The sequence below is a fragment of the Olea europaea genome, chromosome 11 (genome assembly GCF_002742605.1).
Source record: "Olea europaea var. sylvestris chromosome 11, O_europaea_v1, whole genome shotgun sequence".
In the NCBI taxonomy this organism is placed as follows: domain Eukaryota; kingdom Viridiplantae; phylum Streptophyta; class Magnoliopsida; order Lamiales; family Oleaceae; genus Olea; species Olea europaea.
Genome location: NC_036247.1, coordinates 29,400,607 through 29,412,004, shown reverse-complemented (window position 1 = coordinate 29,412,004; position 11,398 = coordinate 29,400,607). Strand labels below are relative to the sequence as shown.

The 11,398-nt window shown below is 34.4% G+C and overlaps 1 protein-coding gene across 1 annotated transcript; it reads left to right on the top strand.

Annotated features, from left to right (window-relative positions):
* The first annotated feature begins 5,127 nt into the window (after nt 1–5,127).
* LOC111404004 (protein SMAX1-LIKE 3-like) lies at nt 5,128–8,733 on the top strand. The gene is made up of 3 exons (XM_023032702.1): nt 5,128–6,666; nt 7,034–7,256; nt 7,526–8,733. The coding sequence occupies exons 1-3, from the start codon at nt 5,468–5,470 to the stop codon at nt 8,540–8,542; spliced, it is 2,439 nt and encodes an 812-aa protein (XP_022888470.1). The 5' UTR covers nt 5,128–5,467; the 3' UTR covers nt 8,543–8,733.
* The last annotated feature ends 2,665 nt before the right edge of the window (nt 8,734–11,398 follow it).

The window sequence follows — 11,398 nt, the reverse complement described above, 5'->3', positions numbered from 1 at the left end:
CTTTTAAGTTACTTTTAGTTCAAGGGCTAATATTATTTTGGTAAACTTAGATTTTTTAGGTGGGTAGGGTGCTTTTATTAAAAAATAACCAGTAAAAGCAGAAGTTGATTGAGAATGAATGAGATATTTCTTAAAGATTTTATTTTTCTTAATGAAATTAAATTGCCTGATAATGGATAGTGAGTGAGTGAGTGGTGTTTGCTCTGCTTTCTACGCCGTGGCACGCTTACCACTGACTTTTAAGAACTTGGCATGGGCCATTAATTTAACAAATTAGCATAATCTCCAAGCAAACCCCAAATCAATTTTTGTTCTACATAATGTTTTGCAACCTTTTGTTGGTTGCAAATTTGATTAACCCATTTTTTTATATAGTGAATATTGGGCAACAACACTTGTTTCGTATTACTTTTAAGTGTTTACAAATTGTGAGTCTTACGAAATTTATGAATAACAAGTGTAAGGGTGGACCGGGGGGGAGGGGGGTTGTTTACAGGGTCAAGTGACCCTCTAGATTTTGAGGGGAAAAAAATTTTGTTTCGCTTTTTTTTTTTTAGAAGGTATTTATAAATTTTATTTGTGACCTCCTAACTCAAGTCGTATGGGTCTGCCCCTGAACAAGTGGTATAATAAGTTGTGGTCCTTTAAAATGGGTGAATAAAAAGTATCTTTGATATGCAATTTAAGCTTTGTGTAAATAGATTAAATATTGATGACCAAATATTTGTTTAATAACTTCATTAACAAGAAACTTACACTGTTAAAATTAAAGTCGAGAGAGAGAGAGAGTTTTGCAAAAAGTTGTTATCCTCCATGCATAAAGGGCATATATATATATATATGCAAAAGCTCTAGACTTTAACTAAAATCGAGCAGAGGCCCCTTTATTCCTTGTGTTTGGAGGAAATCGTACGCAGTTCCCGATTTCTTGAAACAGCCCACTTGCCTCACTTTTCAGGTCTCGTATTTTGTGCATTCTTCGCCCTATTCTCCTAATTAAAGCCAATAATCTTACATAGTGTCAATAGTGTTACATCACTCGACTAAATCATATATAAATGAGATTTATTTGCTTGCTTTTTGATCTATCAATTAAATTAAATGTGAATTAGTTCTCCCTTATTTTATGTACGATATCTTTCACTTAAATCTTCTTGTACTTCTATGGGGGTGGGGCCCACAACATAAGGCTATACTATTAGACCGTAGTAGTAGTGGTTACATGATATTTTTTTTTGATATCCAGGTATCCAAGTTTACACTAGACTAAATTTTGGACCCCCAAGATCCTTGTCCCTAGAACCTTGGGGGGTAAATCGCGAGTTATGTCTCAACTGGATCACAGGTTGGTGGTTACATGATATTGTACTGTCTTAAGGTGGATAATTTTATTTGAGAAGTGTTACACAATCCGGGATTAAAACCCGAGTTTAAATCCAGGCCGAGGTGGCATAACCTCGACCCTCTATCTTGCAACACATGGGGCTCGCATATACACAATCAATGGCCGAGGTGTTGCCAACACCTCGACCTATCAATAGGGTCTGTCAATGGCCCTGTTTGACTGGCAAACTCCATTTTAATTTTAGTATAAGAAATGATATTTGCAATATCAAATATATAACATAACGAGGATGAAGATCTTAGGCTAATTAAGATAACTAGAATAACAGAAATAATTTCATAAGTATCGGTGCTTAATTTATGTTAAACATCGATAACATGACACACCATTAATTGGTGAATAAGTTAATGGTAGGTCCCATTAATTTAATGATTCACCAATTAGTTCGTGTGTCATGCCACTTATATTTAATATAAGTTACATAATCGGTATTTAGGAAATAATTGTTCACTTTGATTTTGGAAAATTGAAAACATCAATTTATATAAATAGGGCACCCTCTGTTTAAATTTAATCGTTCAAACAATCGAGCTGCTAAGTGGTCAATATCTTGGCCTTTATTTTGCATTGAAGATAAATAAGAATATAAATACAAATATAAACATCTCTTATCTAAAAGTTTAAACTTTTAGACGGGCGTGTTAATATTGCTTCAGCCTAAGTAAACTCGTATTCTTATGTCCAATTTCGCTAAACACGGAGGTATGATCCTCGACGTGTTCTTGATAACATATTCAAATTTTGCCAATATGCTCAACATATAGTTAGCTTAAAACATATTCATCATGTGGACGAGTGAAGCGCACTTGAGAAGCAGCCTTTCATCACTTTAGATAGAAACATAATCGAAGACTTCCCCATATCTAAAAAATTGAGATGTTAGACAAGAATCTACATTAAAGATAAAATATAAATAAATAAATTATTTTTAGCTGAAACTTATACATGAGATTCTAAACCAAGTAATATTATTAAGATAATTTTAGTTTCTTTTAAGTTACTTTTAGTTCAAGGGCTAATATTATTTTGGTAAACTTAGATTTTTTAGGTGGGTAGGGTGCTTTTATTAAAAAATAACCAGTAAAAGCAGAAGTTGATTGAGAATGAATGAGATATTTCTTATAGATTTTATTTTTCTTAATGAAATTAAATTGCCTAATAATGGATAGTGAGTGAGTGAGTGGTGTTTGCTCTGCTTTCTACGCCGTGGCACGCTTACCACTAGCTTTTAAGAACTTGGCATGGGCCATTAATTTAACAAATTAGCATAATCTCCAAGCAAACCCCAAATCGATTTTTGTTCGACAGAATGTTTTGCAACCTTTTGTTGGTTGCAAATTTAATTAACCCATCTTTTTATATAGTGAATATTGGGCAACAACACTTGTTTCGTAGTACTTTTAAGTGTTTACAAATTGTGAGTCTTACGAAATTTATGAATAACAAGTGTAGGGGTGGACCGGGGGGGGGGGGTGTTTACAGGTCAAGTAACCCTCTAGATTTTGAGGGAAAAAAAATTTGTTTAACCTTTTTTTTTTCCCAGAAGATATCCTATAAATTTTATTTGTGACATCCTAACCCAAGTTGAATGGGTACGCCCCTGAGCAAGTGGTATAATAAGTTGTGGTCCTTTAAAATGGGTGAATAAAAAGTATGTTTGATATGCAATTTAAGCTTTGTGTAAATAGATTAAATGTTGATGACCAAATATTTGTTTAATAACTTCATTGACAAGAAACTTACACTGTTAAAATTAAAGTCGAGAGAGAGAGAGAGTTTTGCAAAAAGTTGTTAATCCTTCATGCATAAAGGGCATATATATATATGCAAAAGCTCTAGACTTTAACTAAAATCGAGCAGAGGCCCCTTTATTCCTTGTGTTTGGAGGAAATCGTACGCAGTTCCCGATTTCTTGAAACAGCCCACTTGCCTCACTTTTCAGGTATCGTATTTTGTGCGTTCTTCGCCCTATTCTCCTAATTAAAGCCAATAATCTTACATGGTGTCAATAGTGTTACATCACTCGTCTAGTAAATGAGATTTATTTGCTTACTTTTTAAGGTGATCTATCAATTAAATGTGAATTAGTTCTCCCTTATTTTATGTACGATATCCTTCACTTAAATCTTCTTGTCCGTCTATGGGTGGGGCCCACAACATAAGGCTATACTATTAGACCGTAGTAGCGGTGGTTACATGATATTGTACTGAATTAAGGTGGATAATTTTATTTGGGAAGTGCTACACAATCCGGGATTAAAACTCGGGTTTAAATTCAAGTCGAGGTGACGTGACCTCGGCCCTTGATCTTGCATCACATGGGGGCCCGCATATACACAATCAATGGCTGAGGTGTTGCCAACACCTCGACCTATCAACAGGGTTGTCAATGGCCCTGTTTGACTGGCAAACTCCATTTTATTTTTAGTATAAGAAATGATATTTGCAATATCAAATATATAACAAAACGAGGATGAAGATCTTAGGCTGATTAAGATAACTAGAATAATAGAAATAATCTCATACGTATCGGTGCTTAATTTATGTTAAACACCAATAACATGACACACCATTAATTGGTGAATAAGTTAATGGTAGGTCCCATTAATTTAATGATTCACCAATTAGTTGGTGTGTCATGCCACTTGTATTTAATATAAGTTAACAATCGGTATTTAGAAGATCATTTCTAATTAGAATAAATGATATTTATGACTAAATATTAAATAATACCATCCAACTTAATTTATCATAATACCATTCACCTACAACTACTACTTTTATTTTAATTTTTTTGAGTAATCACTCTAGGTGGCATGTTTTACTAATGACAGACGTCATTTATGCTACTTGTCACGTCCAGACACAGAAACAGCAAAACCTCAGTTAATTTCCTCCAACATGAATTCGAAACAGATCCAAATTCTATTATTGTTATTGTCCTCGAAGATGGAATAAGTGACTAGGTTGGGGTCCGAGACCAGAGATGGTAAACATGTGATGAATCAATAGAAAAATTGACGATTTTCATGGAGCGATCGAGAACAACTTATACTAATTAAAAACCCATGTTGGTAAAGATACACAAAAAAAGAGAACTTGTCTTCAACTTTTCCCCTCACATTTTAGTCTTCCTTGAGTAAAATGCAATTCCGCTTAGTGGTCGATAACGTGGAAAAGAAAAGATTCATTATACTAATGTATATATATATCTGCATGCTCACAGGTGGCTGTATACGATTCATATATAATTTTTTATTACCATTAATCACCAATTACATTATATACTTATGCATGAAAGGCAGAGTTCCACTACCACATGCCATATCTTGTAACAGTGACGGAGCTAGAAGTCCACGTAATTACGGACGAATCCAGATGAGCATAGGTAGTAGCTCGAGAGGCCATCGAATGGTCACCCAATATCAGAAAAATAAATAAATTCCGATAGAGCCGGCAGAAGGGACTTGCTGGGTGCTGACTCCACCTGTGGAAAAATTATTGCGACAGTGACATGATACATAGAAGTTCTTTGCGAGTATCAAGAATTAAATTAAATTTCACGTTACTCCTGCTTTATATAAACCAAAGAACGGTGCTTAAAATCATTTCTCAGTATACATGTAATGCAGAAAAAGAGATATATATCAACTAAAAGGGTGGTGGGAGTGGGGTGGGGTGGAGGATAAAGCTGATTTGCCTTTGATACTGTTGCAATTCGTCCTCGTCAGCACATGCATGCCACTTTCCCCGGCAAAATCGACTTTGGACCCCAATTTTACCACATATGCAAGAAAAGAACACCCCCCTCTCCCATATATTTCACTCCGTTTGATCAAAATCACAATCTAATCTTATATTTTAAGCACAAGGCTTCTTGGGTTTTAATTCTGTTGATTATTGTTTTCTTGATCCAAATACACTACTGCTGCACTTGCTCTTTCATTAAAGAAAATCTTGTGAAACGAATATTTCCCCAAGATTTTCCTTAATTTCACCTTGTCAACTTCCTTTTTGTTTCTGTCGTTGTTGGATAATTAATCAGTGGAGCCAAGATAAAGGATGAGAGCAGGAGGTTGTACAGTGCAGCAAGCTCTAACTGCGGAGGCGGCAAGTGTTGTCAAACAGGCAGTGGCGCTTGCTAAGCGGCGCGGCCATGCACAAGTGACACCGCTGCATGTAGCAACCACCATGCTGGCGGCTTCCGGTGGTGTTTTACGAACCGCCTGCCTTCAGTCTCACTCCCATCCTCTCCAATGCAAAGCTCTAGAGCTTTGTTTTAACGTGGCGCTCAATCGCCTCCCAGCTTCCTCGGCGAGTCCCACGTTAGGAGGCCCACCCCACCGTTCTCAACAATATCCGTCCATTTCCAACGCGCTTGTGGCCGCCTTTAAGCGTGCTCAAGCTCACCAGAGGCGTGGCTCCATCGAAAACCAGCAGCAACAACTATTGGCTGTCAAAATAGAGCTGAAGCAGCTCATAATTTCCATTTTAGATGATCCCAGTGTTAGTAGAGTTATGAAAGAAGCTGGTTTTTTGAGCACTCAAGTGAAAAGCAATGTGGAGAAAGTGGTTTCTTCAGAATCATGCTTTCAAAACTCTCCTACTCTAAATAAGTCCAAAGAAAATAACCTTCTCACCCTTTCTCCATCTCCCACTACCATTTATCAAACCTTGGAAAAAATTGGAAAACCAAGTACTTCTGAATCAGTTGGAAACGAAGATGTTAACAGTATAATAGAAGCCCTGGTGAAGAGAAGAAAGAAAAGTATTGTGATAGTAGGCGAAAGTATATCCAGTTTAGAAAGTATAGTTCGAGGAGTGATGCATAGGGTTGACAAAGGAGGAGTTCCTGAATCTCTTAGAGAAGTAAAATTCATAAGCATCCCACTTCATTCTTTCTGTAATGAGCACAGAGAAGTAGTTGAACAAAAGATGGGAGAATTGGCTTGCCTTGTGAAGAGTCTTGTTGAAAAAGGAGTTGTTTTGTACTTAGGAGATTTGAAATGGATTACTGATTATAGAGCCAATTGTTGGGGGCAAGAGAGAAGCTACTACTGTCCTGTGGAGCACATGATCATGGAAATTGGAAAATTGGTTTGTGGAATTGGAGAAATTGGGAAATTTTGGCTCATGGGAATTGCAACCTTTCATACTTTTACAAGGTGCAGAAGTGGGCAATATTCACTGGAAAATATTTGGGGTTTGCATCCTGTTACAGTTCCTGGTAACAGTTTGGGCTTGAGTCTTATTTGTCACAGGTAAAAATTTATCGATCTTAATATTTTAATATGTTCATATGGACTTAATTTCTTGAATTTCTTCTGCATATAATTCTGTAGATTTCTTGGATATAGTTTCTTTTTCTTTTTTTTCTTTTTTGATTGATTGTAAATGGTTTCTCTCATTTATTTATCGATCTTAAGATTTTAAAATGTTCATATGGACTTAATTTCTTGAATTTCTTCTGCATATAATTCTGTAGATTTCTTGGATATAGTTTCTTTTTCTTTTTTTTCTTTTTTGATTGATTGTAAATGGCTTCTCTCATTTTGTTGTTTTATTGTAAAAACATATACAATTAGTTAAAACTCATTATGAAGTGTTGATTTTTCTCATTTGGCTCAGTGATAAAGAAACTGAAGCTACAAGCCAAGATGCGGAAAATGGAGGCCTTCAGCCACGGCTTACAGATGAAGAAGAAAAGCTCAATTGCTGTGCAGATTGTTCAGCAGAATTCGAAACAGAAGCCCGAAACTTACGAACAAACACTCATAACACTGAGCCCACATTTTCAAGCCTGCCTTCTTGGCTAAGGAATGAAAGCAGAAGACTTAATAGTAATGATCAGGTTATTATTTTTCTAACTTCTCTTTTGCTTTTATTTTTTATTTTTATCAGTCCGTTACTCCACTATAAGACTTTAGAACAAATTTAAATACATTTTCAACACTTCTCCTCGCATCTAGGTCAGTTTTTATGATAATAAGACTTGAATTAAGAACCTCAACTTTGATATCATATTCGATTGTCTTGTCTTATAAGTATTTAAATTATATCTTCGGCAAGAGCAAGTCTAAAACAATTTTCTTCCTTTTTGTATGATCCCTTTGATTTTAGGACTGTGTCTCAGTGGGAGAACTCTGCAACAAATGGAATGCAATATGTAATTCAGTCCACAAGAAATCCAAGGCATTGGAAAGAACCCCAAGTTTCTCTTCTGCATCACCTTCTCCATCTAGTTCTTGCTTTTCGTTCGATTTACTGAATCCCTCTTTGCAGCAAGGCCCATTCTCTCGACAAGCATTTTCATCTAATCCTAATTCCACCCCTAATCCTGCTTCCTCAAGCAATGTTATGGACACGGATTATGCGCAAAATTTCAAAGAATTCAATGCTCAAATCTTGAAGTTTGTATGCAGTGCATTGGAAGAAAAAGTCCCATGGCAGAAAGAAATCATTCCTGATATTGCTGGAAGCATACTTCAATGCAGGTCTGGAATGTTAAGAAGAAAAGACAAGGTAAGAAGTACCGAGGTTAAAGAAGAAACCTGGTTGTTCTTTCTAGGACTTGATGCACAAGCCAAGGAAAAAGTTGCAAAAGAACTGGCTAAAATTGTTTTTGGCTCTTATTCAAACTTTGTGTCCATTCCATTGAGCCGATTTTCATGTACGAGGTCAGATTCAACAGATGATTATAGAAATAAACGAACAAGACATGAACAAAACAGTAGCTACATTGAAAGCTTTTGTCAGGCGGTATCTTCTAATCCCCACCGCGTTTTCTTGGTAGAAGATTTGGATCAGGCGGATTACTTTTCTCAAATCGGCATAAAAAGGGCCATTGAAAAAGGCAGAATAACCAATGAAAATGGCGAAGAATTTAGCCTTTGTGATGCCATTATCATATTGAGCAGTGATAGTTTCAGCACTAGGTCAAGAGCATCTTCACCTTCTACTAAGCAAAAATCAGATGGATCATTGCAGGAGGAAAAGGAAGAAAAATGCCCTCGTGTTTCATTGGACTTGAACATTGGCTTTGATGATGAAAAGATTGAAGATAATCAGTCCATGGACGATTTAGGGATTCTTGAAATTGTCGATAGGCGGATAGTGTTCCAAATTCAGGAGTTGTAGGAGAATTTTTGTTTTCTTTAGTATGTATAACGGAGATAGAAAGCAGTAAGTGCACGGCACCTCAAGAGTTGTAGGAGTGAAACGTTTTTTTCCTTTTATTTTTTAGGAAATAAATTAATGGATATCTATCACTTTTATGTATTACTTTTGTAAATATTAGAAACCCTAAGAGACGAAGATCTTTCTTAATATTTTCTACTTGGGTAAAATGAACTTTGTTTGTAGCCTTTGAAGATTAATGATCATGAATTGACACTTCCTGCCGATGAATTAAGGCCTTGGGATTTAACAAAACTTTTCTTCCAAAAAAGGGATTCTCAGAAGATAATAATAGGTTTGTATTTGTTAGATTTAAGAACCCTAATGTATTGAACCAGTACACTTTCAAGAAAAATAAGAATGAAATAAACAAGGAGATTTTTAAGGAAGATCAGCTTAAAAGAAGAATGACCCTACAACTCATTACCCTCTTATTATCCGCAACTCTGATTCAATATTTTTTAATTTAAGTTTGTTTCAAGATTGTCTAATACAAATAGAATCCAAACTATGTTGAGAATTTCTTTATGCAGAGAACTCTGTGTGTGTGTTGATTGGCCTTCCACGTAGATGAAGTGATGAACAATGCTTTATCTTCAAAAGACAATGTCACGTTCTTCCAAGAAACAACTTTAACACAAGTAATGATTTTAGATTAATTTGTATATAATAAAACAAAATTAATATATGAAAAGTTTGTCAAAATGTAGATATGGAACTTCATCGTGCAAAACGATAGTGTATGTGAAAATTAATAATTGACGTGTTTTACTTCGAGTTATAGGAGCTAATAATCATCCATATACTCGTGTTGGTGATGTTATTTTTTTTTGTAATCAGAGAATTGTGAGTCATACTTCAAATATGTTTAGTCTATAAAGTTGAAGCTGATGAAATTGCTTCAATTTTGAACTAATATTGAGATTTGCAACATACATATGAACGTTGTAAAAGACTTCTGACACGTTTTCTGAATGTTGCAAAATGCTATTAAAAGTTTAGTAAATATGATTCAAGAATGAGCAAGTTCTAGAGGTTCTTTTTCTTATTTTACATGCTTTTTAAAGCAAGAGAATCCGTGAAAAAAAGACCAGTATAAGAACAAAAAGAAAAGAAAAAAAAAACAAAAAGTAAAAGTGAATTAAAGGTAAAAACTACTTGCTTTTTCTTTTATCCAGAGAGGTTTTATACTTAATATTCACTGAGAAGCCTTCTCCTTTCATTTCACAATTCATCCCCGCCCCCAAAAATTGAAGAAGAAGAAAATAAAGGGAAAGAAGATAGAATAGTTAAGTGTTGAGACTCGAATAGTAAGCGTTGAATTCAAATAGGGAGACGCTCGCACCGGCTTTATTTTGAGCAAGACGAAGTATAGTTTATGATTTTCCAACTTTTTTAAAGATGTTAAAACACTGAAACTGACATTTTATTATCAAATAAAGAATCGTCGACACCTAACCACATGAAATAGCATCCTCATCCAAAACGAACTTTTTATCAACCTCACTCGATAAAACCAGTTTAATTTTCATTAATTATCATCTTCATGTGGTTTAAAATAATTACATGTCCTAATTGGGTTGGGAAGGAGAATCATTGTTGTATTATTATGCCAATAAAATAATTATTATATATTTGTAAAAGGAAGAGCCCACAAAAGAAGATGATTAATGTATGAATTTGATCCATAACGTAATGGTTGCGCAAAGGAAGAACCACAATATTTTTTTTATTTTTTTGCTTTAGAAGTTAAAAAAAAAAAAAGAAAAAAAAAAGGCAAAATCTTCCATTAGAATAACAAAAGTAAGCACTACTTTTCATGCTTTTGATGTGTTTTGTGAAAGAAAAAGCTTTTTCTTCTTTGATTTTTGTAATCAAACATTCCATCTCTAGAAAAAAGCATTAGTGTAAAGTTGAAGAATAAGAAAACTTTCAAAATGAACTAAAGTAAAATAAACATAGATAAAGAATCTATCTTTAAACCTTAAAAAAGATGTTTTTACTTTAGAATCGCCAAAAGATGATTATATTGGTATGACTTTAAATTAAACCTCTGTCTATAAGTTGGGAATTTGTCGCTATATTGGCTTTTAAAAAGCTAAGGAGTTTCGGTGCAAAAGGGGAATTGATTAAATTCTTGTCTACATTCTTTTCTCCAATTCATCTATGTTGTGTAAAACGTTAACAACAAACAAAAAACAAGAAGAACAATAAAATTGACATATAAAAATTTAAATGATTCGATAATGTGCCTACATCTGCTATTCTACAGCACGAATAATTCATTAACTTCGAACGGGGTTGTACAAGGTTGTTCATGTAGAATCCTATTCTCAAAAATATATTTATAAGCCCTATTAGTCTGACCACATCGCCCCATCAACTAATCCCCAAACAAACATATGAGCCACCTAATCAACGATCTACAAACGCTTTCGCTTTAGGCTTAAAAGAAGTCAAACAAGTTACTTAAACTTTGATTTCAAGTCATTCCTAAAATACATTTACTCTTCAACGCATTGTCCTTTTACATATATTTCATTTTTAATAAAAGTGTGAAACATGCATAATTTACTTAATGTGATGACAATGAGATTTGAATCTGCTTTTTAATTTGACTTTATCTATTGATAAATGTGAATTGTCAAATACTAATTACTTGTATCTTCATGACTAATGCAAATGGTATTGGATCAATACTTAGGGTTTTCATTTTAAAATATTAACTTAAGAGAAGTAGTTTGAATTCTTATATGTTGGTCGACATCCTTAAGATAGATGAAATTGTCATTCAACTTTGATATGATATTGAGTCTT

Coding starts and splice junctions, on each gene's coding strand:
- LOC111404004 (XM_023032702.1), top strand. CDS start 5,468: ATGAGAGCAGGAGGTTGTACAGTGCAGCAAGCTCTAACTGCGGAGGCG. Junction 6,667..7,033: donor TTGAGTCTTATTTGTCACAG/GTAAAAATTTAT, acceptor CATTTGGCTCAG/TGATAAAGAAACTGAAGCTA. Junction 7,257..7,525: donor GACTTAATAGTAATGATCAG/GTTATTATTTTT, acceptor CTTTGATTTTAG/GACTGTGTCTCAGTGGGAGA.